Source organism: Petaurus breviceps, unplaced genomic scaffold (genome assembly GCF_028583685.1).
Source record: "Petaurus breviceps papuanus isolate PSGF00001 unplaced genomic scaffold, PetGlider_PUasm1.0 90822, whole genome shotgun sequence".
In the NCBI taxonomy this organism is placed as follows: Eukaryota; Metazoa; Chordata; class Mammalia; order Diprotodontia; family Petauridae; genus Petaurus; species Petaurus breviceps.
In genome coordinates, this window is record NW_027187351.1 from 11,299,628 (window position 1) to 11,326,130 (window position 26,503).

At 38.2% G+C, this 26,503-nt stretch overlaps 1 protein-coding gene across 1 annotated transcript in view; it reads left to right on the plus strand.

Moving 5' to 3' along the window:
• The window catches only part of BEND6 (BEN domain containing 6), a 94,018-nt gene extending 70,092 nt beyond the window's left edge, over positions 1-23,926 (plus strand). The window contains exons 7-10 of the mRNA XM_069070706.1: positions 17,226-17,443; positions 18,220-18,412; positions 20,483-20,621; positions 23,818-23,926. Of these exons, the coding sequence (XP_068926807.1) occupies positions 17,226-17,443; positions 18,220-18,412; positions 20,483-20,621; positions 23,818-23,926 (659 nt within the window). The remainder of the gene's footprint in view (positions 1-17,225; positions 17,444-18,219; positions 18,413-20,482; positions 20,622-23,817) is intronic.
• Positions 23,927-26,503: the final 2,577 nt, after the last annotated feature.

Below are 26,503 nucleotides of genomic sequence, written 5' to 3' on the forward strand. Positions count from 1 at the left end.
AAGACTTAGGGTGGAAAGAAAAAGCACTGAGAACAGTATATAGTAGGCTCTTAATTAATAAATGCTTATTGTCTGACTGACTGACAACAGCAAAATGTTTTCTAGTCCACACCTCCATCTTAGGGAATGTGAGTAGGGAATATTCTTTCCGAACCACAACTTTCTCCTAAGTAGCCCAGGAGGTTTACACCTCTACTCCAGTACTTACTCTAGAGACAAAAAGCATCTCCAAGACATTTACCAGTCTAAGACACCTGACTCTGGCTTACCAGTGACTCCATTTTCCTTCGAGGAGAGGGAGTGGTACATGATCTATTGACATATGGTTCATCTATCTGTACTATTTATGAATTTACAAGAATTATGAAAATTAAAACCCCAAGATTCCTATCTCAACTGGCTCAACTACCATTTAGGGAAAGAAAACCTTAGTATTCTGGATAGAGCTTGATCTTTAGCCTATTCACTGAATAGGTATTGCCTCACTTAAAGTGAGAACTTGAAAAGACCTTACCTTAAAAAGGCCAAAGTTTCCCATTGTATCCTGAGCCATCTCCAGTCATCCTGATCTATATCTGGCCACTGGATGCCAATCGATCTGGAGGAGAAAGTGAGGTTGGTGACTTTGCACAGCTCTATCTCACTCAAATCAAATTCAATTGCAAGTCATGTCATCATCTCCCTGATGTCATGGCCCTTTTCAAGAACAAAGGACAAAGCACAACATATGTCCCTGGGGTCCTCCATTGCACTACCTCCCCCCAAGCACCACCACCACCACCATGCAGTAATTAATATATATTAATCACAAATCACTTATGACTGGTTAGAATTTATAGCAGACAAAAATAAAGAAATAGAAAAAAAATCACATGCAATGTGCCTGCCCACACCAGGCATCAGAGAAATGAGTTAAACTGTTTTTAGTTTCTCATTGATCTATCATTGCCATCAGTGTCAGTCTGTTTCTGCCACTTCCATTAGAACTCTTTGTTCTAAAGAGCAAAAGGCTGGCTCCTGGAGCTAAGCCTGAAATATTCAGATTTTAGTCTGATCTTATCACAAAATGCTTACTGGGGCTTCTCTCTCCAACCACCACAATAGCATAACATTTTGCCTCCACACTTGCTACTTTCAAAAAAAAATTTTTTACTACCTGTGGATACCACGACCACTTCACAACCCTGGCGAACGCCACCACTGTTACCTCCAGAAATGGGAACTAAGCTCAAGCCTGGCTACTCCAACTCATTCATAGTCAAGGAGTTTGGTTTTGCCATTGCATTCCCAAATGGTCCATTCTAATTCCCTGACCTTCCAATCCTGTTAGACAGTTCTCTATGTCCTTAAGGCACTTAGAATACTTCATTTTCCAATTTAGTTAAGAACCTGCAATGGCATGGTCTGTTCTAATTTTTTCTTTCTACCTAATTTCTTTAGGTCACTTTGCTTTCAATGTACTCGACAATTAAATTCTGTCAGTTCATCCAGATTTGCCCAGTTAGTGAGGCCTACTGGAAAATCAAACTGCCTAATGGGAAAAGAAATATTGCCTTTTCTCCAAAAGTATTTGTCTTGCTTTTTTTTTTTTTCCTGAGGCACTTTATTTCCTCTTATGTTTAAGAGTCAAGCAGTTGTTGAGTTCAATTCCCTCCTCTGACCAAAATTAGAGGCAAGTCATAGGACCTCCCAGTGCTCTCAATAACTCTCCAAGACTATAAGTTGCAGAGAAGGTGACTAGTAGACAGAGGAGTTTCACCAGCTGGAAATCCTATATACTAAATATGCTTAAATCACAAATCCACTTCCTGTCTCTAAAAAGATAAATTGCTTCTCTGAGTCAAAGACAAGAAAAAGACTTGCAGGGTAGAATACAACTGTAAGACCACTTCGTGAAACTGCTTAGTTAGAGGAACACACACACACACACACACACAATTGTTTTCAATTCTGTCAGGGACTGCACATCTTTTTTACTGAACTAGTTTAATTAGATACATAAAGGACAAAAATAACACTTCTTTGCTGGTAACCACTCATTGAATACATTTTTTAAAAATCCTTTGCACAGTTGGACGAAAAGATATTTCTTTTGAAACATTTTTAATCTCATCATCTGTAATGTGTCGATTCTATTTGTTTGAGCTCTTAGAAATTCTATTTCTGTAACATGTGAAATGTGAAAAACACAAAGTCCCAGAAAAACAGGACGTTTTGAAAGTTACATGCTTATCTTTAAAAAGAAAAGTAAGTTTTTTTAAATAGAGATATACAGTTTAATATTCAAGATAATAATTAGTACAATAATGATGTTTAATAACAGAGATGACCGTTTTATGTACAACCCTACTGTTTTGCTATATGTGGAAGGACTCATTGAAGTTGATATTTGTTGAGCACAGAATTAAAAAAATAAAATAAAATGCTGACCTTTTGGGACAGTCATTCTTATCCTTAAACCCTGTTTCCCATCTTTGAGGTTCCTTCTATTTTTTTAAATCAGGCATTTCACTCTGACTTCTTGTGGGGTATCTGGCCTCAATGTCCACCAACTGTCAAGAACCTGATTCAAACCTTACCAACTCATGAAATCAGGTTTAAGACTTTACTTTCTGGCAGGAATCTAGACAAAGCCTAACTCATGAATAAATTCCCTGGTCATTCCTAAAGTTTTTTTTTTTCTTGTTCTGGCTCTGCAGCATTTCTTGTAGTCCTTAACTTTGTAGATCTTTGTCTGGGCCAGTGGAGTCAAACTCAAATAGAAATAGGGGAGACTAACCCATACATAGGAATTCCTGAAGGTTGCATATTGACTTAGTTTTTAAAATGTAGTATTATCTATGTTTTATTGTATTTTTATTTATGTTTCTAAATATTTCCCCATTACATTTTAATCTAGTTTGGGTTATACTTCTAAGCCACATACACTCTAGTCTAGATAATCTTACACAGATAACTGACCTCTATCTAAATACAGAGCAAGTCCACATGCTAAACAAGCCCCTCAAAATATCAAACTTGCTGCTTATATATCATTTGGGCCAAATTTGTCACTTTTGTGCCAGTTGGGAAACCTTATACAGAAAAACATAAGGTTCACCAAATTCCCACAAGTGAGAAGTGCTAGAAGACTGGAACCCCTAGCCTCAGGTTTATTCTTCAGCCAATACTCAGAAGGATTTTTTTTTAAGTCTCTGTCACCTGGTCACAGAGTTATGGTAATTTCCCTTGCTTTTAGAGTACATGCAGGCCTTGCCCTATTATGATGGTAAAAAAAAAGGTCTGACCTAAAATTACCTTAATCTCAGACTGGTCAGGTGACAGTATATTATAGAAAAAAAAAAACTTGTACTGTTGTGGCTTAGGAATTACATTGTACAGTTCATAAGGCTGCCACAGATATGAACATGAGCAGAATCATGCAGAAATACCCCCTTAGTGTAACTGGAAAAATTTGACTTTTGTTAAACAGTCATATGAGAAGCCAGCAAGACTGGGCACTCTATATATTTTTTTAAGATTTTTTTTGGAGGGGGAAGGGCAAGGCAATTGGGGTTAAGTGACTTGCCTAAGGTCACACAGCTCAGGTCCACCTGACTCCAGTACCAGTGCTCTATTCACTTAGGCACCTAGTTGCCCCACTATCTTTTTTTAAAGGAGAGTTACTTAGCAATAGGAGGATATAGGACCCCTTGCCTATATTTGTTAACCTGAGTATATTTTGAAGAGGTGTGATTCAGTCATGCTGACTTTTATTATGCAATAGAATCTGAATTCTGGCCCCTTTGAATTATGTAAGAAAAAATCTATACTCGGCAATTGTCAGAGACAATTTATTAACATATAAGTATTTCTGTTTCATGGGAGGTTCAGACAGGCAGAGTCCTGACTAATAATCCAAATTCTCTTTTTGATTCAAACAACTTCCAAATTATATTTCATAGTAAAAATGAAACCAGACAAAATTTTTGAGGAAAGTCAAATGAAGATAGTTTTCATTTTAGGGTTTGGAGCATTCTCAAACAGAACAATAAAGTTCTTCCTCCATCCAATTACTACCTCTTTAACCACTCCTTTTAAAGTTTCCTTGTTTCAATCTTGTCAAAGCAGAATAAAGGGATACATCTCAATTGAATTAAACAAAAAGACATTTGCTCTCCTAGTTTGGTCACCACAAGCCACAAAAATTATCTAATCTAATTAAGACCATCTAATGGTCTTAATCTCAGGTAATTAATATCCCTCCCAGAAACTGATTAATTCTTCTGTTCATGGATTAATCAGGTCTTTTATTCAAGTCAGATCAAAAACTTTAAACTAGAACACTGCTCATATTATTTCTTAATTTTTTATAACTGAGGTTTACTGCCACATTGTGATCTATGGTTAAGCAGTAGATCCTTAACCAAACAGGGAAGAACTGAGGTGGCCATAAAAGACAAAATAGAAAACTTCAACAAGATGAAATCTAAAAGTTCAAATAAAATCAATGCTTCTGGAATAATCAATAAACAAACATTTATTTAGCTCCTAATATGTGCCAGGCATGGAACTAAGCTCTAAGAATGAAAAGAAATAACAAAAACAGTTCTTTTAAAAAGAAATAAGGCAGTTCTTGACTTCAGGGATCTTACAATATCTATGGAGAAAATCAGTATATACATAATCAGACATAAGCAAGATACATAACATGGAATGGAGGAAGAGTAAAGTTAGAGGGGAAGAGATTAGCACTGGGAAGAACAGGAAAGGACTCCTGCAGAAGGTGGGCTTTTGGCCTAAGTATTGAAAGAAGCCAGGAATTCTCAGAGTTGAGGAGAAATATTCCAAGTGATGGTGGACAGTCAGTGAAAAAACTGAAGACAAGATGAGAAACCAAGTCAGGTTGTGGGGAAGTCTTACACCAAATATCTCTAATTAGTCTGATATACAGGTTATACAGAAAATTGATACAAATACGCAAAACCAATATTCATTCCACAATAATAATAGATAAATGGGCTAAGGATAATAACATTTTTTCAAAGGAGAAATGTAAACTACAAACAAAAATATGAAGAACTGCTCTAAGTGCCTATCACATAGTAGACATTTAATACATGTTTATTGACTGAACAATAATAAGAGAAAAGCAAATGAAGACTACAGAACTCTTAGGTTTTACCTCACACCCTTCATTCTGGCAAATGTGATAAGACAGAATTAGTTAATGTTTGGAATGGTTGTGGGAAGACAAACAAAAACACACAACTGTGGAGAGAAAATAATTTGACATTATTAGAAAAATTATTAAACTTGAGGCAGCTAGGTAGTGCAGTGAATAGAGCACTGGCCCTGGAGTCAGGAGGACCTGAGTTCAAATCCAACCTCAGACACTTAACACAAAACCAGCTGTGTGACCTTGGGCAAATCACTTAACCCCAATTACCCTACCTTCCCCTCTCAAAAAAAAATTTATTAAACTCTTCACAGCCTTTAACTCAGAGGACTCACTATTAAGCACCCATAGTTGATATCCTCAAATATAAATATAGAAAGGTCCTAAATATACCAAAATATCCATAGCAACACTTTTAAAGATAGTAACAAACTTAAAAGAAAATCGATATCCATCAATTGAGGGGATGGTTAAACAAATTGTAAATAAATATAGGATTCTACTCATATAGGGAACTCCCTGGATCAGAAATCCCATTTTACTAATGCACTTTCAATGACTCCTCTTCAATATAAACTGACTAAAGTGATAAAAGATTAAAGGACTTGATAAGGGTCATAAAACTGGTATGTGTTAGAGGTAAAACCTGAGTCCAGTTCTTACTGGCTTCAAGGCCAATTCTCTGTCTACCATGCTATGCTGCTTCTTTTAAAGGAATATTGGAATATTATTGGAACAAAAGAAAGGAGAAATGAGGAATTCACAGAAGTATGAGAAGACTGGTCTGAATTACTACAGAGCAAAATAAAAATTACTTAAGTAACTCTGGTAGGAGCATATTCTAGCCCCTCTCCTCCTGCAAGTCAGGCTAAATTTTCCTTAAATGTACTGAGACATTCCCCAAGACTTGGCTGGCTCTGGGGATTGAAGGGCTTAGACCGTTAAAATTAAATCCTTAAGCGAGGAAGATTTCAGATGCTTGGCTGTTGAATCCCAATAGAAGCTTTATCCAATTGAATCAAATCAAGGGGCTCTCAGTTTCTATCCTTGATGAATATCTTGTTGCCATGACTAAGTAAGTCTCATTTTGTTAACTGTAACATTCTACAGTTAGAAATGATGTTGTTTCAATATCAGACTTAAACTACTAAGGGACTAGTCTGAGTTAGGCTCTGCACAGAACAAGTGGCTCAATATTGCAGCATTGGAACATGATAAAACCACTGAAGTGAGGGATGGGTGGTACAGAGAAAAGTGAGTCTGCATGAATCTCGTGGTGGCTTTGGTTCTCTCTCTAGAAATCTGTTTGCTAACTGTGAGTTACCCCAGGCTCCTGGAAGATTAAAGAGTAAACTGTTGGTGGCCATTCATCAAGAAGAAAACAATGTGAATATGCTTTGTCCTTAAGAACTGTACCTTGAAGATAATTGAAGTAAACTGGGTTTTAGGTCCTCCAGCATTATTGGACCCTGGTAATTTAAGTTCTAAAGGGTATATCTCTTCAAAATTCATTTTACCTTCAAAGCAACTTAGAAAAGATAAAATTTGGGGCATGGAGAAAGAAATTTTTTTTTTCTCATTAGAAAAGGACAAATTCAGAACAAGTAGTAGTAGTACTGAGCCCTTGCCTCGAGATATTTTTACATTGCTAATGTCATCATTATCCAATTGCTTGTAGGAAGCCTTTTTTAAATTATTTTTTTTTTTGCTTTTTTTGGAGGGGCAATTGGGGTTAAGTGCCCAAGGTCACATGGCTAGGTTTTGTGTGTGTGTGTGTGTGTGTGTGTGTGTGTGTGTGTGTGTTAAGTGTCTGAGGCTGGATTTGAACTCAGGTCCTCCTGACTCCAGGGTGCTCTACTTACTACACCACCTAGCTGCCCAATGTAGGAAGCCTTCTAAAAGAAAGCCCTAAAGCTTTAAGAGACTTACCTTTGTGTAAGCGGTTCTATTTTGAATTGATTTTTGGAAATTGAAGCTGAACCAGCAGTCTTCAGTCCTACAAATCATACATGGACCTAATCAAGCCACTGAAAAGTGGCAGGAGAGAATTCAACAGTGAGAACTATGGAATTTTAGAATTTTGGAAACTAAGATTTTTTGTTTGTTTGTTTTTTTGTTGGTTTGGTATTAAATTTGGAATTTAAGAGCTGATTTTGTGGTGATTTTCCAAGCTGATTTTGTCGTGATTCTTTCATATAAAGTCACTGGATGAAGTACTTGAAAGTACAGTGCTAAATTCTTCCCAGGGAAGTAGAAATATTTCTGGAATTGGGGATATTGAAAATTTGCCCTTTGGACTCCATTTAATTAGCTGGGGACAAGCAAAGTGCTGCATCTGTTTTAAAAAGTTTCCAGTTTAACCTCTGAACTATAAACTTTTAAATTATAATACTCTTGTTGGAGCTTCCAATGAAGGGCCTCTAAAAAGTGCAGAACTCAGACTCCAGAAGCATTTTCCAACTGCATCAGAAATGACTACTGCTTACACTTGCCTTTAGTAATCTCTAGCTTTGATGTTTATTATGTTGCTCTGTATCTTTTCCCCAACACAGGAGTGCCTAGTCAAGCCCCAGCAGTGGGGCTTAAGAATAAGGATATATAGTAATGTATACAGCTGTCCAAGCCCAAGGTGGAAGAACTCAGGCCCTTAGTAGAAGCAGTTGCATTGTCTGGGCACTGGGAATAGCAGTTGACCCTGCTAGAGTAGACAGCAGGCTGAGGAAGAAGGGAGGGGAAAAACTAATAAACACTTATTAAGTGCCTAGTGGGTACCAGGCATTATGCTAAGCACTTTACAAATATGATCTCATTTGAGCCTCACAAATTTAGGAGGTAGGTGGTATTATTATCCCCACTTTGTAGTTGAAGAAATTAAGTACAGAGTTTAAATGATTTTCCCAGGATCATATAGCTAGGCTTGAATTCACATCCTCATGCCTCTAGGGCTATCCTTCTATCTACTGCTCCCCCTAGCTGTAGTGCTGGCCTAAGGTCAGGGGCCAAAGATGTGGGCCTCAGTGGTAGTAGATGGCAGATCAGTTTCTAGAAGCAGGGGCAGAAGAGTGGGCACTGGCATTTGCAGTGGCTAAAGGCAGACCCACTATAACTCACTGCTTATTGCAATGTAAAATTGATCAGTACTTTGACATTGCTGCCAGTATAACACCCAGGAATCCTTGTATAGCTCCTCCCCAAGGAAGGGCTAGAGGACCAAGGGGCAGCATTTTTGGGAGGGAGCTTATTCTTGGCAACAAAGGGGAGGTAAAAGTGTCTAACCACACACAAACACACACACACACACACACACACAGAAAGTTGTCTTTCAAAGGTCTCTCTCACAATTCTAAGATTTTATATTTGACCTCTACCCTGTAGACCTCCCAGAAAAGAGGAACTCCTGGCTGGTAGACTAGGGTGATGGTACAGGGCAATTCTCCCTGGCATGTGATGAGGATCCGTGACTAGGCAGGAAGTATCATCATCTTTGCTATAAACTTGATGTTCCTGGTTCTTCTTCCACTTGTGTTACCTTTTTACATTGAGACACACTAAGAACTGCAAAGATTTTTCATCACTAACCACATGGACCTGATCATTTAGACCTAGACATGGTCCTTCCTAGGATTCTCCCTGATTTAGTCATTCCTTCAGGAAATTATTACATTGGGGTTTTTTTTTTTTCCATTATGTTCCTTTGGTTTTTGTTTTTAATCTTTCTCCTTTTGTGTTGTGTTTATCAAGCTTCTTGAATATTAGAGGTCAGTGCTGACTGGTAACAGTCATAGAGTCATTTAAGTGGTGGAGGTCAGTCAACTTGTATTTATTAAGATAACAGCTTAAGAAAGCTTCCCATGAAGAGGTGGATTGTGGGAGGATTAATAAAGCAATAGCCTTACCTTTCCTTTCTGAGTTAGACTACTTTTTCCATATAAGGTACTGAAATATCCCTTGAGACTTGGTTAGCTCAGGGGACTAAGGGCTCAGATTATTGACATCACTTCCTCTCAACTAAATACAGAGCAGCAGCAAGAAGTTATAAGGGCTCTCAGATATTCAGCTGTTGAATCCCAGTAGGAATTTTATTCAGCTGAATCATCTCAAGGTGTTTGTTCTCAATAGCTATCCTTGATGAGTAGCCTTCTCCTGCAATGGCTGCCTAAATCTCCTTTGGTTAAGGTTTGAATAACCTGTGAGTTCTCATTCTTGAGAACTCACAACTAAACTAAACTAAACAAACCTAAACTGTCAGGAACTGACCTGAGTCAGGCATAGTCCATAGCAGTAATATAAAACAAAAACAACTCTAAAAGGCACCCAAACTCAGATTAATTTTAATGATCAATCATGATACCTGAGAATGGATTGTGAAATAGAATATCCTTCTCATTGGGAAGTAAATATTGTATGCCTATTTTGTTGTTCAGTTCTGTATAACTTCTTTCTTTAGGGAGATTTAAATGAGTGATGAGGGTGCAGATATCAAGAAATGCTACTTCTTTTAAAAGGCATTAATAAAACCTTTAGACAGATAATAGTAACAGATCATAGAATTTGAACAAGAGAAAGTTCTGTTAAAGGAGTCTGTTAATCAATAAGTATTAAACTCCTACTATGTGCCAGGCACTCTGAGGATACAGAAAGAGGCAAAAGACAGTCCCTTCCCTTAAGGAACTCACAAGTAAATGGGAGAGACAGCAAGCAAACAAGCATGTACAAACAAGAAGAAATCGGAAATAATTAACAGAAGGAAGACACTAGAATTAATAGGGGTATCAAGGGCTTCCTGTATGATACGGAACTTGAAGGAAGCCAGGTAAGTCAGTAAGCAGAGATGAGAAGGAAGAACATTCCAGGAATGGGTGACAGCCAGAGAAAAGTCCAAAAAGCTAAGAGCTGGATTATCTTTTTCATGGAGCAGCAAGAAGGCCACTGTTACTGGACTGAAGAATGTGTGATGGAGAAAAAGGTATAAGGAGGCTTGAAAGGTGAGGAATTTGTGGGAGTTAGCTTATGGAAGGGCTTTAATGGCAAATAGAGCATTTTGTATTTGATCCTGCAATTGAATCTTCAATTTAGGAAAATCATGTTGACAATTGAATGGATTGGAGTGGGGAGAGACTTGAGGCAGGCAGACCCACCAGCAGCCTACTACAGTAGTCCAAGTGTGAGATAATGAAGGCCTCAGGGTAGTAGTGGCAGTATCTGAGCAGAGAAGGGGGTTTATTCCAGAGATGTTGCAAAGGTAAAAATTAACATGCCTTGGCAACAAATTGGGAGGTAGGGGAGAGTGAGAGAGAGTGAGGAGTCCAGGAGGACACATAGATTGCAAGCTTGGGACCAGGACTGGGAGGATAGTAACAGAGAAGTTTGGAAGTGGGGAGCGTTTAGGGGAAAGACAAGTTCACTTACCAACATTCTGAGTTTAAAATGTCTCCTGGACATCCACTTAAAATGTCTTAAAGACTTATGGAAATTTGAGACTGGTGGTCAGTAGAAGTGAAGACAAGATGGATAGACATGATCATTTTAAAAGCATCTAGCCAGGATTCTTCTGGCAAAATACCAAATAGCAATCACTTCCTCACTTCATTTTTTTCCACCTCTACATAGTTTGATTTTCTTGGTATGCTTCAAAAAGTTTTTCTTACTGAATGTTACCTTTTAAATTTATGCCCTCAATTGTGTTACTTCCTTTTGTGGCCACTTACTTATAGTTTAGTTAGTTACCTGTGATTTTAGCCAATAGCTTTGCTGGCAAAATTCCAAGTTACATTATTAAAGGGATGGTTAGTGAACATTTAGAAAAATAAGTGATAACCACAAAATGTCAATGTTGGCTTCATCAAGAATAGGTCATGCCAAATTTATCTTATCCCTTGTGGCAGTCATTAAATAGGTAGATGTAGAGTGAGGTACATAAAGTTTCTCTGTATTTTAAGTGCCCTCTGAGGTCAATGCTGACTCTGGAGTGTCTGTGATGCTGTAACTCATTTTATATTAACAAGTGAGAGGCAGATTTGCTTTTAGGTTGGCACCGAGGGTGGGGGCAGGTAAGGATTTATAGCTCTGTTCACCACCTGAACTGGCAGCACCACATGCTCTGTGGCAAACCTCTCTCAAAAAAACTTCACAGGGAGACAGAGTTGGATCTTTAGAGAAAGAGGTCTTGGGGGTGGGTGGGGGATGAAGAGAAAATCTTTCATTTTGAAACCTTTTTTTTGTTTTAAGAAGCTTTGTTCTAAACCTTTTAGCAAATTCTGAAGAGCTCTGTGACTGGAGAGAAGTCCAAAAAAACCAAAAAAAGGCATGGAGCCGGTTGCTAAGAAGCAACTGCATTTCAGTTACAGGGCTATTAACATAAAGTGTAGTTCCAAAGGTCAAAAGCTAAGGGAGGTGGAAGCTGTTTAACTCCCTTATTCTAATATCCAAGGTCACAGGAGGAACACTGGATTGTTATACTCAACAGAATATGTTTTTGTTAATTTTATAATTTCTTTCCTTGTGAAAATGGAAACAAACTACACTTGAGATCTTCAGGTTATCGAACCAATGGGGGGGTGGCATTTAAAGTCATCTAAAACTCAATCTGAATAGCTAAGGAGGATGAATGCCCTTAGCACAAGCATCTAGCACATAGTAGGTGCTTAATAAAAGTTCATTGATTGATTGAATTCAACACAACAATCATTAAATTCATACGGTATACATAACCCTGTGTGTTTGGGCTCAGTCTATACAAAGTTTAAATAAGATTTGTGAACTCTCTCTTCACTCAGTTCAAAGTCTACCTGAGGGAGATGACACACCAAAAACTAGACTACAAATGTATTATGGAATGAATGCCTTAAAGAGAGAACAAAGCATGTTCAAGGTACCACCTACAAGATCCAAGAGAGAAGGAAAAGCCACTTAGGATCATAGAATATGGAAATGTATCTGTCTACCTAATATTAAATTGCAGTGGGTAATTGATCCTGAACTTAAAGGACCTTAAGAGGTCATCTAATCCAGAGGTATCAGGAAACATGAGGCAGGCCCACAACACTACTGAGTGAAACCCAAATCAGATTAAAATATAATTGGAAAAATTTAACAAAATAAATAAAAATACAATGACACATATATAAGATTAAACTTTCAAAGTCTGTATGTAGCCCACAGAGATCCCTATGTATAGTTTAATAGTCCACATTTCTTTTTAAATTTAACACCATTGATCCAGTCCAACCCTTTCATTTTATAGATGAGAAAATTTAGCCAGAAAGGTTAAGTGATTTTTGTCTAACCTCACACAGCCAGTAAATGGCAGAACAGGGATTTGATTTTAGTTGCCCCACACCCTGGCTCTTAGATCAGGGAACATTTCACAGAAGTTCGCAAAAGTGCTTCATAATCTTGCAAGAAATACATGCCAGTGAAATACATTTTCTTACTAATCCCCCCCAAGTATCAAATTATTCTCACTTTTATTCTGGGTATATTTATTGATGTACATGTTGTCTCCCACCTTAGAATGTAAACTCCTTGAGGGTAAGTACTGTTTCACTTTTGTTTTTTATTTCCATCACTTGGCACTGGGCCTGGCCTATCCTTCTTGACCTCTCTGTGGCCTTTGGTACTAACACCTTCTCCTTGATAATCTCTTCAGTCTAGGTTTTCTCAGTACCGTTTTCTTCTCTGATTTGCCCTCCTACCTATCTGACCATTCTTTCTTAGTCCCCTTTGCTGGTTCTTCATCGAAATTATGCCATTTAACTACAGGTGTCCTCCATGGGCAACATCTTTTCTTCACTCTCTGTACTATTTCACTTGGTAATCTTTTACCAATAGTATACTGTTAACAAATGTTCCCTAGTTCCATAAAGGAACCTAAAATGAAAGAGTCCAATGCACCAATTAAATGCGTCTATTGTCTGAGAAAAGGCTTGTCAGGGAGAGAAGATCCTACAAGGGAGCACAGAGAGTTCTAATCTGTTCAAAGGAGAGAGAAAAGGGGTGAAATAATAAAGTTTCTAGAGACTTTCAGAGGGGTGGGGGGGATTTCTGGGAGAAGACATCTGTAGATACAATAAGCCAGGGAGTAAGGTATTTGGAAAGTCCCCAGTCTGCAGCTGCTGCTCAAGGTTACCCTTGAGCCGTTCAAGGCTAGTGTAGCCTTTCCAGCCATCCCCCAAGTTCATCTAAAGTTCACTTAACATAGGATCACTGGTATGTCAAGCAGCTTTGAGCCTCAGAAATCCTTCTAACTGGCTGGTTGTTGTGCACTTCATTGTCCTGCTCCCCGATGAAGAGGGGAAGTTCTAACATATAGTATAGTCATTAAGAGTCCACAATACCAATCTCTTGGGCTTTTTTTTCTTCTTCCACTATATAATTTCACTTGGTAATCTCATCAGCTCCTGTGGTTTCAATAATCATCTCTATACAGATGATTCTTAGATTTATTTGTCCAGCCCTAACTGCTCTCCTGGCCTCCATTCTCAAATTTCCACCTGCCTTTTGTATATTTCAAACCCCATGTCTCATAAACATGTCCAAAACTGAACTCATTACCTTTCTCCCCAAATCTCCCCTCTTGCTAACTTCCTTACTACTGTAGAACGTACCACAATCCTCCCAAGACTCACAGCCTAACATTATTGAAAGTTATGTTTAGTCAGTGACCCTGCTTGTCAATCAGTTTTGGGGAGGCTAGTTGAGGAGGGGGACATCAGTCAGCCAGTCCCCTGCTCTTCATACCCCTACAAGAAAATTGTTAAGTACTTGCTACCTGGGGGAGGAACTGAGATGCAAGGACCCAACTCCTTTTACTGTATGGACTTACTCGAATTGTCTTTATCTCATTAGGAAAGTTACCCATAAAAACTGGCTCCAGGTTAAAGCCATCAGTGATCTCTGGTGTTCCACCCACCAACTTGTTGCCACTTTGATTTACTTGTAATAAACTCTTTTTAGTTCTCTCAGTCCTGAGTTTTGCCTCGTAAATCAGGGCAAAAGTCCAAAGAACTTTCCTTTCTACTGCATCCTCCACACCTTACTCTCTGTCATCCCCCAAATCCAATCATTTGCCAAATCCTTTATTTCTTTCTTTACTACATCTCCTCATCACCCTGATCTAAGCTCTCATCCCTTCATACCTAGATAACCCCAGTCCCCTACCTCAAGTTGTCCCTACCTCAAGTCTCTGCCCATTCCAGTCTACCTTTTACTCAGCTGTAAGACCGATCCTACTATTTAAAGTTTAGGCCCCACACCTCCCTTATTCAATCCACTCTAAGTGATTCTCTATTATGTCCAGGATCATCTCCAGTTTCTCTTGTATATATCTAGTTTGTTCATGTTTGTTTGCATGTGGTCTCATCCATTAGAATATGAGATCTTTGAGAACAGGGATTCTACCTTTTCTTTGTATTCCCAGGTTAAACACAGTGCCTGGCTGAGATGAAAATGCAAATTTAAAGATCTTCCCTGCCCCTAGGCCCTTTGATAGGCTTAAGAGACTCTGAGAACCTTCCTTGATTTGAAAATATACTCTGCCTCCTAATAGGCTAAATGTGGTCACATGGAACCTGTGGCAGGAGGCTTGGTTTTCAGGAATGCCCACACCTTGATGCTGTGTGATTGGGCAGTGGGTCAAGAGGGTGGTTACATTCTCTGACCCAGGAGAAGGCTATATAATCCCTGATGTGAGGCTTTGCTTTGGGGCTCACTTTGAGAAGCGTTCTGTGATTTGATCAGATGTGACTCTGGGAAGCTGTTGTTGAGAGCCCCCCAGCTTTGAAAAACCCAGATGTTGATGGTAACTGTGATTTGGTATGGATGTAATGGTTGGACAGTATGGAAACCTGTCTGCTTGATCTGTTTCTCTGTCTTGATAATTCTGTCTGTATACTCTGAAGTTCGGGGTGCTGACCTTTTTCCCCTGAACTAGGTAAATGATATATGTTTGACTGACTAAAGTAAGCTTGTTAACCCATTTTGAGTTGCTTTCCTTTAGCAAAGCAGATCTAAGAACCTGTGTTGGTAGCCACCCTGGGGACACTGGGGTGCTTGCTGCTACACTGGCACATTTTGTTGTTGCTGTTATTCGGAGATGTCTAATTCTTCATGACCCCATGGACCATAGCACAATGGGCCTTTCTGTCCTTCACTTTCTCCTGAAGTCTGTCCAGCTCACCATAGCTCATAGTTTCACTGAGTTACACAAGCCCCTCTAACACAAGAGCAGAACATAGTAGGTCCCTGGTACATAGTAGGTACTTAACCTAACAGGTAGGAGAACCAAGAGAGTGGTATCCCAAAGTTGAGACCCTTATCACCTCACATTTAATGGCGATGGTGGTGGTTGTCCTTGGTTCTTAAAAAGGATCAAAATCACTATGTTGCTGTCAAGGTACAGTGTGCCCTGTGGCTGATCAGACCAATATGAACTCGGAACGTTCTACCACAGGTTGGGCACAAATAGTCCATATGACCATTTGGTGTGGAGGTGTCTTTAAATTTCTTTTAAGCTACTACAATTATGCTTCCCTCATAGAACACAGTGCTTTCTCGGATGCTGGCATGCCATGCTGGGCAATCTTTTGCCAGCATCTCCCATATCACAAAATCAATTCCAAAGTTCTTCAGAGAGACTTTGAGAGTATCTTTGTATCACTTCTGACCTCTATGTAAGTGTCTGCCTAGTTCTCTGGAAAATAGTCTTTTAGGCAAATGTACATTTGGCATTCAAACAACATGGCCAGCCAATCCAGCATTACAACTCTCTGAAGCAGAGGCTGAATGCTTGGCAGTTTAGCCCAAGAAAGGATCTCAGTGTCTGGTACCTTATCTTGCCAGGTGATCTTCAGAATCTTCCTAAGACAATTCAAATGTAAACTATTCAGTTTCCTAGTATGGTACTGGTAGACTGTCCAGGTTTCACAATGAGGTCAAAGCATTATGCCTCTGTAGACTTTCACTTTGGTAGCAGTCTAATATCAATTCTTTCCCACACTTTTCTTTGGAGTTTTCCAAACGCTAAGCTAACTCTGGAAATGCTTGCATCTACCTCATCATCTATGTGTACATGCCTGGAAAGTATACCACCAAGGAACATGGTATCAAAGTCAGTTACTGTACTGATGGTAAATTATTTAACTTGAAAATGCTACAAACCAAGACTAAAGTGGAGGGAGAGTTGGTGCAGGATTTTTTGTTTGCAGATGATTGTGCACTGAATGCAGCCTCTGATGCTGAGATGCAACAAAATATCGATCTATTCTCTGATGCTTGTGCTAATTTTGTCCTAACAACACCGAGAAAACAACAGATTCTCCACCAGCCTTCACTACACTTAATAAATGCTTATTGACAATTGGTTTTTAGTAAGTGCTTAAGAAACATTCATTGATTGATTAATGTAGGGGAAAAGTGAGCTAGATGTTGATTCAGGACCACTCTATTTTGATCTACCACAAAATACTTTAAGAGGCAGAACACTGGATATTTCTGTTACCATAATAAAAAGAGAAAAGCATAGAGTGAGTCTACTTGAGAGATGTATTGTATTCTTTATCTCACCTGGAGCTTCCTGCACCAGTGAGATCACAGCTCCAGCCCCTGTGAAAAGCAGGAAGCTTGGTGGTTTGGTATATAAAGCACTGGGCCTTCAGTCAGGAAGACTTAAGTTCCAATCTGGCTTCAGATACCTCCTAGCTGTGTCACCCTGGGCTAGTCACTTAAAAAAAAAAAACCTCTGTCTGCCTCAGTTTCCTTAACTATAAAATTGGGATCAGAATAGCATAATTATTAGGAGAATCAAATGAGGTAATATTTGTAAAGTACTTAGTAGGGTGCCCAGCATACGGTTAATAAATGTTCATTCCCTTCATTCTTTGCCTTATTTAAAAAGTCTTAAATAGACCATGAGAAAATCATCTTCTTTTATCAGGGATTATAGGTCACCATGTGGCAGACCTGAAAATGGCCTAATGTGATCTCATGTTCATGCAAAGAACTTGGGAATGGAAACAGTTAGGAATCCAAATAAGGTTACATACTATCTGTATTTCTCTTCTGGTTTTAGTGTTACCCCAGGCAGTTACCCACTTTGAAGAGCTGGTGGGCATGGCAGAAGCACTGCTTAAGAGGGGAGGAGCCCCTTCTGCATCTAGCCTTCATTCCCAAGGCATCTGGAAGGCTGAAGGAAATTCTATACCAGATTCTTATCCAACAGTGGGTAATAATTCCAGTTCACCTCTCTCCTCGAAGGTGGAGGAGGAAGAGCATACCACTGACAGAGAGGTTAGTTAAGTGATATGAATGGTCCATCTCTGAGATAGTAAAATATGAAAATTAATGAATGACTATTAGAGTGTTTCTTTACAACTCACATGATGAGTTGACATTTAACCATTTGATTAATATTGTAAGCCTCTATAACTACCTCCACTTTATCCTGTACTTTTACATTCATAATTAATAAATAAATATATTAAAAAATACAATGGCTACAGAGCCAGCTTTGAAGCCTTGAAAAACTGGGTTCAAATCTTGCCTCTGACACATACTGTCTGTGTGACCCTGGGTACCCTCTAAGTGTACTAGGTAGCTCTCTTAGGCTGTAAGTAGCAAAGGAGGTGCCTGCGGATCTGAATGGATAGAGGGAGTTTCTTCATCTGGGAATTCAATATACCAATGAAAATCACCAAAGAAAATCCCTAGCCTGTCAAATGTAATACTTTTAAAGGGATGCTGTTATTTCATACAGTACAAATAACCACAAGAGGTATTGTGGATAGAGGGACTGCCTTGGAGTCCAGAAGAGCTTGCCTCTGACATATACCGGCTCTATGGCCACCCCTAAGACTATCAGTTACATAGGTACTGATCTTCATTGGTGAAGGAACTTTCTACACTAGGACTCTCTTCCAATGAAATCAAAGGTTGTCTTTGTCCTGTACCCAAGAAGAAAAATTAAGTAAGCATAATTAAGAAAAGTAAAGATTCAGTCAAAAGGAATTGATTGTTTTGTTGAATTTCATTAAATATTAATATCTACAAATTGTTTTATTTTTCAGTTCAAGATTGAAAAATGGCAGATCGCCCTTTGCAACAAGAGCAAGCCTCAAAAATTTGTAAATGATATAATGCAAGCACTTTATACCAATGAATATATGGCAACTCATAGCTTAACAGGGGCAAAATCCTCTTCTTCTAAGGAGAAAGCAGCAAAGCCAGCAATGAATCAAAACGAAGTCCAGGAAATCATAGGTGACAATAAGCTTTCAATATTCTTACACTAAAACTCAATGTAATACTTTAGAAACTCTTTATAGGTATGATCTAATTACTTATTATTTTGTAGTCTTTAAATTTCAAATTTATTGTTACTTTTTATTATTAGATTTAAAAAAAAATTCTTTGCCCTAAAGATCTTATTTTACTTATAATTTCATTTTTATCACTTGCTTCATTTCTTCCAGGTATTCTTATAGTACTTGAGGTCGTCATTTTTTTTATTCTGAGGCTTTGTGTGTAATTATGGAGTTACTTCTGTCTTTGTCTCTTGAGTGTCTATTTATCCATTATATTTTTTCATAGTGTTTAGTGTCTTGTTTATTCATGTCTCAAGCCTTAGTTACTGAGATGGTTGGACCTTATTTGTCCTGATCTCAATTACCTGGGCTTCTTCTACTACATTCACTTCTCCTAATGTGTCTATGCTCAAAGGACTGACAGGTTTCAGGTCTCCTTGTATTGTTTGGTTTCAAAACCCTGCAGTCTTCAAGGCCTTTGAGTGTCTCAGGTGACGTTTCTGCAGACTTCCAGCCTTCTTGTCCCAAAAAGAGAACTGCTGGCTCCTGGCTCAATCTGCATTGAGAACAGTCAGAGTGTTGTGGTTTTCTAAGCCCTACCCCAGGACTTCCCTGTCTCCCCAGTACTGAGTTCTACAGATTTCAGTGCCCTCTCATGCCAGAGGGTCAGAAGGCTAAAGACTTTCAGCCACCCTAGGGTAAAGTGGTCAAAATGATGCCTGGCTCCATAGGTATCTTTCTATGTAGTCCTGGTCTGGTCTGGTCTGGATTATGGCATTTACTATAGTTCCTGTATACATTACTCGATCTTTTTAAAATTTGGTGTTTATTTTTGCTGAAATACATGTAGTAGACCTGGGCTCCCCCAGGAAGCTTACATGCTATCCTATTAACCAAAAGTTCCATAATTTGAAATTTTTTAAAGCTTTAATTGTTCAAAATGTGAAATAAAAAGTTCAGTGAGTCATTTTATAGCTTGTATTAATTATTATTCAATTTTTATTCACCTCTAATAGAGCCTAGAGAAAGATTAAATTAGCTCTTTAAAAAAAATAGCATTAACCCCTCATCTACAAAGAATCCATTTAAGTACTTAAGTCTACTCCAATCATGAATGTATACATATGGGATTATAACACAAAATTATAGTCAGTTTTAGAATTCTCTCCCTCACATGTTATGCACATTTCACCAGCATATGGGTTTTTAATTGGTAGAATATAAGTCAAGATCAGATGTTTCATCAGATATTGCAAAAAGGCAGGTCTGTGCTGGAACCAGCTCCTAGCTGCTCCAGAGTGTGCTTGTTAAATTTTCAGTGTGAGCATTTCTACTTCAGAAATTAGTAAAAGCTACAAATCTGCATTTGATTTGTTGTTTTATTGGTTGAGAAAGCTATGGAGAAAATGTTAATGAAGCAAATTAAACTTAAAAGTGTGTACTGCATACAATATATTCCCTCCCCTCCAATTGATATCCCAATTGATAAACATTGACCAGCACATACTAGAAACACATACAAAAACAGCCTTATCTTTGAGGCAAGTAGATTTATATCCATTAGTTATATAACTAGGAAGTAAACATCTCTTGTATTTAACTGATCCTTTTTTTTGCAAAACCAACCATTTTTTTCATCTCCTTAAAAGATTCTGCTAAACTCTTCTTTATTTGGAGGTTTTCTTTAGCAAATTAGAGAGATGGGATAATTTATAATAAGGAAAGTGATTATTTTACCTAACTTGTAGGGACAGCAGAGTTTTTAGGGAAGAGTACCTAGATTAGAAGAATTTCTTACTCTGTCAGTTAATAGCTATCTCACTGAGGTTAGGTTTTTTCATCTGTAAAATAGGGATAATAATTCTTTTACTACTAACCTCTCTTGAAAGTGAGGATCAAATGAATCAATGTATATGATGTGCTTAATTAAAATAAAACTGTATAAATGTGCATTATTGTTATTATGACTCATTCTTTCCAATCAAGGTACCTTACAAATGCTTTCTTCTTTTTTAAAATTTTATAGGGGTCACAAAACAGTTATTTCCCAACACAGATGATGCTTTAATTAGGAGAATGATGGGTCAAAAGCTAAATAACTGTACTAAGAAGCCAATTTTAAGCCAAGATCTTAATTTCCATGTTTTTAGGAAGCATGCTTTTTGGTAAGTCTTCTAAATCTATGGCATTATTCTGTCCTATCTAGCCACATCTGGGAACAGAATCAGATGGGCAAGGAATCTGAATACTCTTCTGGACAGAATATTCTTTGGGGATACATAGAGGAATGGGAAAGGGAGTAGGGAAGAGGGAACCTCAGGACAATACCCCAGGAACAGAGGCAAAAGCCATGGGTCAGAACAGTCAAAAATCAACTAAGGATTCTGGGATAATAATGGAGACTAACTTCTTCACTGGGTGTGGCAGTTCAACCATAAAGCAGCAAACAAACCTCAGAGAAGACCTTAGTTTAAATAAATCAGGGTCCATAGATAGATAGATAGATACATACATACATACATACATACACACACATTATATATGTGGCTATAGACATAGACATAGACATAGACATAGATATAGATATAGATATAGATACACACATCCAACCAGAGACTGGTTAACAGCCAAGAAATCTTAAAAGAACTGGATTAAAAATCAGAGATGAACAATTTCTCATGCCAAGAGCTCCTCTTTCCAAAAGTCCTTTTGATCTGGTCAGTATGAGTCACATCCTTCTATTCAGCGCAGTGAAGTCAGCAGAAGTGGCTTTGATCAGAAACCCTTTATCAATATATCTATACAGATATATAATCAGGAATCTACAAAAATTGCCTACTCTGTGCATATATGGGATATATCCTATATGTGCACAGAGTATATATACAACATATACTATATATTACTATATTATATTCTCTAGTACTATAGAATAATATTTCTGCCTCTATAACCCTTTACATAAATGTGTGCTTACATATACAAATACATATATGTTTAATGTTATGGTTCACAGACACCTACAATTGCTGCTGGGACTCACTGAGAGGATGTGGCTAGAACTCTCGCCCTTGAAAGAACAGCTGTAAAGATAAGAAAGGCTTAGTGCTCTGAAGGAGCCAAATCCTTAATCCCTGGCCTGTATTTATAGCTTCTCTATACAGCTCCATTGCTTTCTTCCTATCTCTCTATGTCGCTCTGCTTTTCTGTCTCTCCCTGTGTCTTTGTGTGTATGTGTATCCACGGCTTTCTGCTCTGTGCCCAGAAATGCCATAGGCCTGTACTGGATTTGTTGCTGGGGTTTCCCAACTTTTTGATAGTGGAAGTAGGCTCCCAAATTCTCACATTTATTGACTCATCACCCCCACCTAGGCAATTGCAGAAACTTGCTAATTACAGATATAGCTATGGGCTCAAAAGTTTAAGGGGGTGTCCCCAGAAAGGAAGAAGTGAATGGAGCCATATGAATCAGGTTTAGTATAGAGCAGGTCATTTGTTTTTATGCAAAAAGCATGGACAGTTAGGTGATGCAGTGGATAGAACTTTGGAACTGGAATCAGGAAGACCTAAATTCAAATATGGTGTCAAACACTTACCAGCTATGTGGCCCTAGGCAAGTCACTTAGCCTCTGTTTGCCTCAGTTTCCTCATCCTTAAAATGGGGATAAAAATAGCTCTTACCTCCCAGGGTTGTTGTGAGGATCAAATGAGATAATAATAATTGTATACAAATGAGATAATAGTCATGATAAAGTGCTTAGCAAGTAGCCTGGTGTATAGTAAGCGTAATATAGTAAGTGCATAGTAAGGTAATAAAGATTACCTATTATTATTAGCTATTATTGATAAACATAAGATAAATCATAGCATATATTAACAGAACAGTTTAAAGGTTTGCAGCCAACACAGTTGTCTTCTCCATGAACAAACTGACTGATGTCATGCCAAAGAAAAAAGCTCACCAGGGTTTTTCCATAAGTTCTCACTTGATTTTGACACTGCTATTTTGCCACTGGCTATTAATCTACTTGCCTAAAATGATTAGGGTGAGGGTTTTTTTTTAAATTTCTCCAATATTTGCTAAGAAAACAAGAATTCCCACACATCTACACTTAACATATTAATTTTTTTTACTTTTTAAAAAAAGTTTTATTTATTTTTAATTTATGGAATAAAATAGGCATTTCCATAATATAGTATAATAAAAAATATGATTGCACATGAAACTTCAAATCTATTATGTAAAACATGCTATTCAGGGATGGCTAGGTGGCACAGTGAATAGAGCATTGGCTCTGGAGTGAGAAGGACCGGAGTTCAAATGTGACCTCAGGCACTTGACATACTTACTAGCCATATGACCTTGGGCAAGTCATTTAACTCCAATTGCCCTGCCTTCCCCCCTCAAAAAAAAAAAGCAAAACTTGCTATTCATTTTAAATATATATTAAAATTATCATGTAAAATTTTCCTTTTTTTTCTTCCCTTTACCCCTGCTCTAGAGATGGTTGCCATTAGACAGAAATATATATTTATACACACACACATATACATACCTACATAAAATCATCCTAAACATACTTCCATTTATCAGTTCTTTCTCTGGATGCCAATAGCATCTTCCTCGTAAGTACTTTATAGTTAATTTAGGTATTTATAATAGTCAAAATGACTTAATCACTCAAAGTTGTTTTAAAAACAATATTACTGTTACAGTACACAATGTTCTCTTCATCCTGCTTATTTCACTCTTCATTATTTCTTGCAAGTCTATCCATGTTTTACTAAGATCATCAAGTTCACCATTTCTTGTAGCACTTCACAATCATGTACCACAGCCTGTTCAGTCATTCCTCAATTGATGGTTATTCCCACAATTTTCAGTTCTTTGCCACCACAAAGAGAGCTGCTATAAATATTTTAGAACATATAGGTTCTTTTCCTTTTTCCCTAATCATCTTGGGAAAGAGACCTAGTTGTGACATTGTTGGGTCAATATAGGTAGTTTAATAACTCTTTGGGCATAATTCCATATTGCTCTCTAAAATGGTTGGATCAGTTCACAATTCTACCAACAATGAATTAGTGCCCAAATTTTTCCACATCCCCTCCAACATTTGTCCCTTTCCCTTCAATCATTTTAGCCAATCTGATAGATGTAAAATGATACCTTAAGATTGTTTTAATTTATATTTCTCTAACCAATAATGGTTTAGGGCATTTTTCCTATGACTATAAGTTGTTTGGATTTCTTCATCAGAAAACTGCCTGCTCATATCCTTTGATCATTTATCAAGTGGTGAATGGTCCATATTCTTATAGATTTTACAAAGTTAGAAGATATTAATTAATCCTTTATAGGCCACTACTGGCTTACAAAAAGGATCAGTCTAAAATTGTAGGAGACCTCAGAGACTATCTAATCCAACCCCCTCCTTTTATGGATGAAACTGAAGCCCAGGGAGCTTAACTACTTGCTACTAGGTCTCAGATATTCTGGGCATATGAGTTAATAATAATGTCCATAATTGTGGACTACCTACCAAGAGTAATGCCTTGAATGTACCTTTTCAATAAGATGATGTTTTTGATGTGGCTATAGTTTAGGCTTGAACTCATAGTCAAAGAAGTAATAAAAATCAGAGGCAGGATTATGAACACTCATTCTCTGATTTTAGAACCAAAGCTCTTTCCACTTACTGTGCTTCCTTTGATGGCATGATGCTATAAATACCCTGGATCAAAGATGAGCAGCCTATCTGACATCATCCCTTCTCCTGGGGCCTGGGGGTGGGCAAGAGAAAGGATTGAATTCAGTGGAAGAGACAGTGTAGCTATACTAGAGAATCAAGAGAATACAATATTATGGAAACGAAGAGAGGAAAGAGTATCCCAAAGGAGGGGATTATCAGCAATGGGATTTGTTGCAAAGAGGCCAAAGGATAAGGGCTATGAAAATGTCTTTGCACATTGTTATTAAAAGGTTATTAATGACCCTGGAGAAAGCAGTCTCAGCATAGTGTGGGGAGCAGAAGCCAGATTACAAAAGGTTGAGGAACAAGTGTGTGCCGTGTAGATGACCATATCTAGAAAGTTATGATATAAAATTCATTTTTATGTGAGATGCTTCCTTGGAAAGGGAGAAGAGAATATAGCAAAATTTAGGTCTTTTTAAAGTTATGGGTAGGTTTTTTCCCTGTCTGTATCATCAGTTCCTACCTAGCCTATTTTTGATATTCAGTCATTTCAGTCATGTCTGATTCTTGGTGACCCCATTTAGGATTTTCTTGGCAAAGGCACTGGAGTAGGTTGCCATTTCCTTCTTCAGCTCATTGTACAAAATTGTACTGAAGCAGAGTTAAGTGACTTGCCCAGAGTCACATACCTAGTAAGTTTCTGAGGTCAGATTTTGAACTTACAAAAATGAGTTTTCCTAACTGCAGGCCTGGCATTCTATCCACTGTGCCACCTAGCTGCCCACCTAGCTATAATAGGAATTTAATAGATACTTACTGTTTAGTTGACTTTGTGTTTTTCTCCTTAACCTCAGAATAAAAAAACTTTCTTTTTTTTTTTTTGCCTTTTTTTTTTGGAGGGGCAATTGGGGTTAAGTGACTTGCCTAAGGTCACACGGCTAGGTTTTTGTGTTAAGTATCTGAGGCTGGATTTGAACTCAGGTCCTCCTGACTCCAGGACCAGTGATCTATTCACTGTGCAGCCTAGCTGCCCCCATAAAGCAACTTTCCTAGAATGTTACCTTTACTTACTCAAATAATCCCATTTTATCTTGTCCCCTCCAACAGATTTGCCCCTCTATCATTCCCACTGTGTCACTCATATTCAATCTCTCCTTGTCTAATAGCTCCTTCTATATTGCCTACAAATATGGCCTATTTCTCTTATCCTCCTATATCTTTTCTGCCCTCTGTTGCTAAGTTCTTTGAAAAGGCTATCCACAATAGCTACTCCACTTTCTCTCCTCTCACTCTCTTCTTAACTGCTTGCAATACAACTTTTGACTTCATTCTTCTATCAAAATGGTTCTCTCTGGGGTGGCTAGGTGGCACAGTGAATAGAGCACTGGCCCTGGAGTCAGGAGGACCTGAGTTCAAATCCAACCTCAGACACTTAACACTTACTAGCCATATGACCATGGGCAAGTCACTTAAACTCAATTCCCCTGCCTTTCCCACTCCAAAAAAAAAAAAGCAAAATGGTTCTCACCAAAATTACCAACCAACTTAGTTGCCATATCCAATGACCTTTTCTTTATCCTCATTCTCTCTGATGTCCCTACAGTCTTTGACACTGTTGATTACCCTCTCCTCCTTGATACTCTTTCATCTTTAGGTTTTTGGGATACCATTCTATCCTGGTACTGCTCCTACCTATCTGACCACTTCTTCTCATTCTCCATTGATGGATTCTCATCTAGATCCTTCTGAACCATAAGTGTCCCACAGGGTTCTGTCCTGGACCCTCTTCTCTACTCTCTCTATTTTACTTCACTTGGTGATCTCATCAGCATTTGTGTATTCAATTACCATCTCTATGCTGATGACTCTCAAATCTCTACTGTCTACCTCTACTGTCCTGACCTACCTGCTGACCTCCAATCTGGCATCTTCAACTACCTTTTACATACTTAAAACTGGATTCCAGGAGACATATTAAACTAAATCTATAAAGGACCAAACTCATTAAATTTTCCTCTAGACCTTCCCCATTCCCAAATTTCTCTATAACTATAGAGAACACCACCATTCTCCTAGACCCCAGGCTTGCAACTAAGCGTCAACCTCAACTCCTTACTATCTTACACACACACACACACACACACACACACACACACACACACACACCATATCCAATCTGTGGCCAAGGCCTGTCCATTTCCCCTCTGCAACATCTCCAGAATATATCCCCTTTCTCCTCTCTGGTACTGCCACCGCTCTAGTAGAGGCCCTCATCACCTCATACCCAGACTATTGTAATATCATACTGGTGGGTCTGCTTGCCTCGAGTCTCTCTTCATTCCTATTCCTCC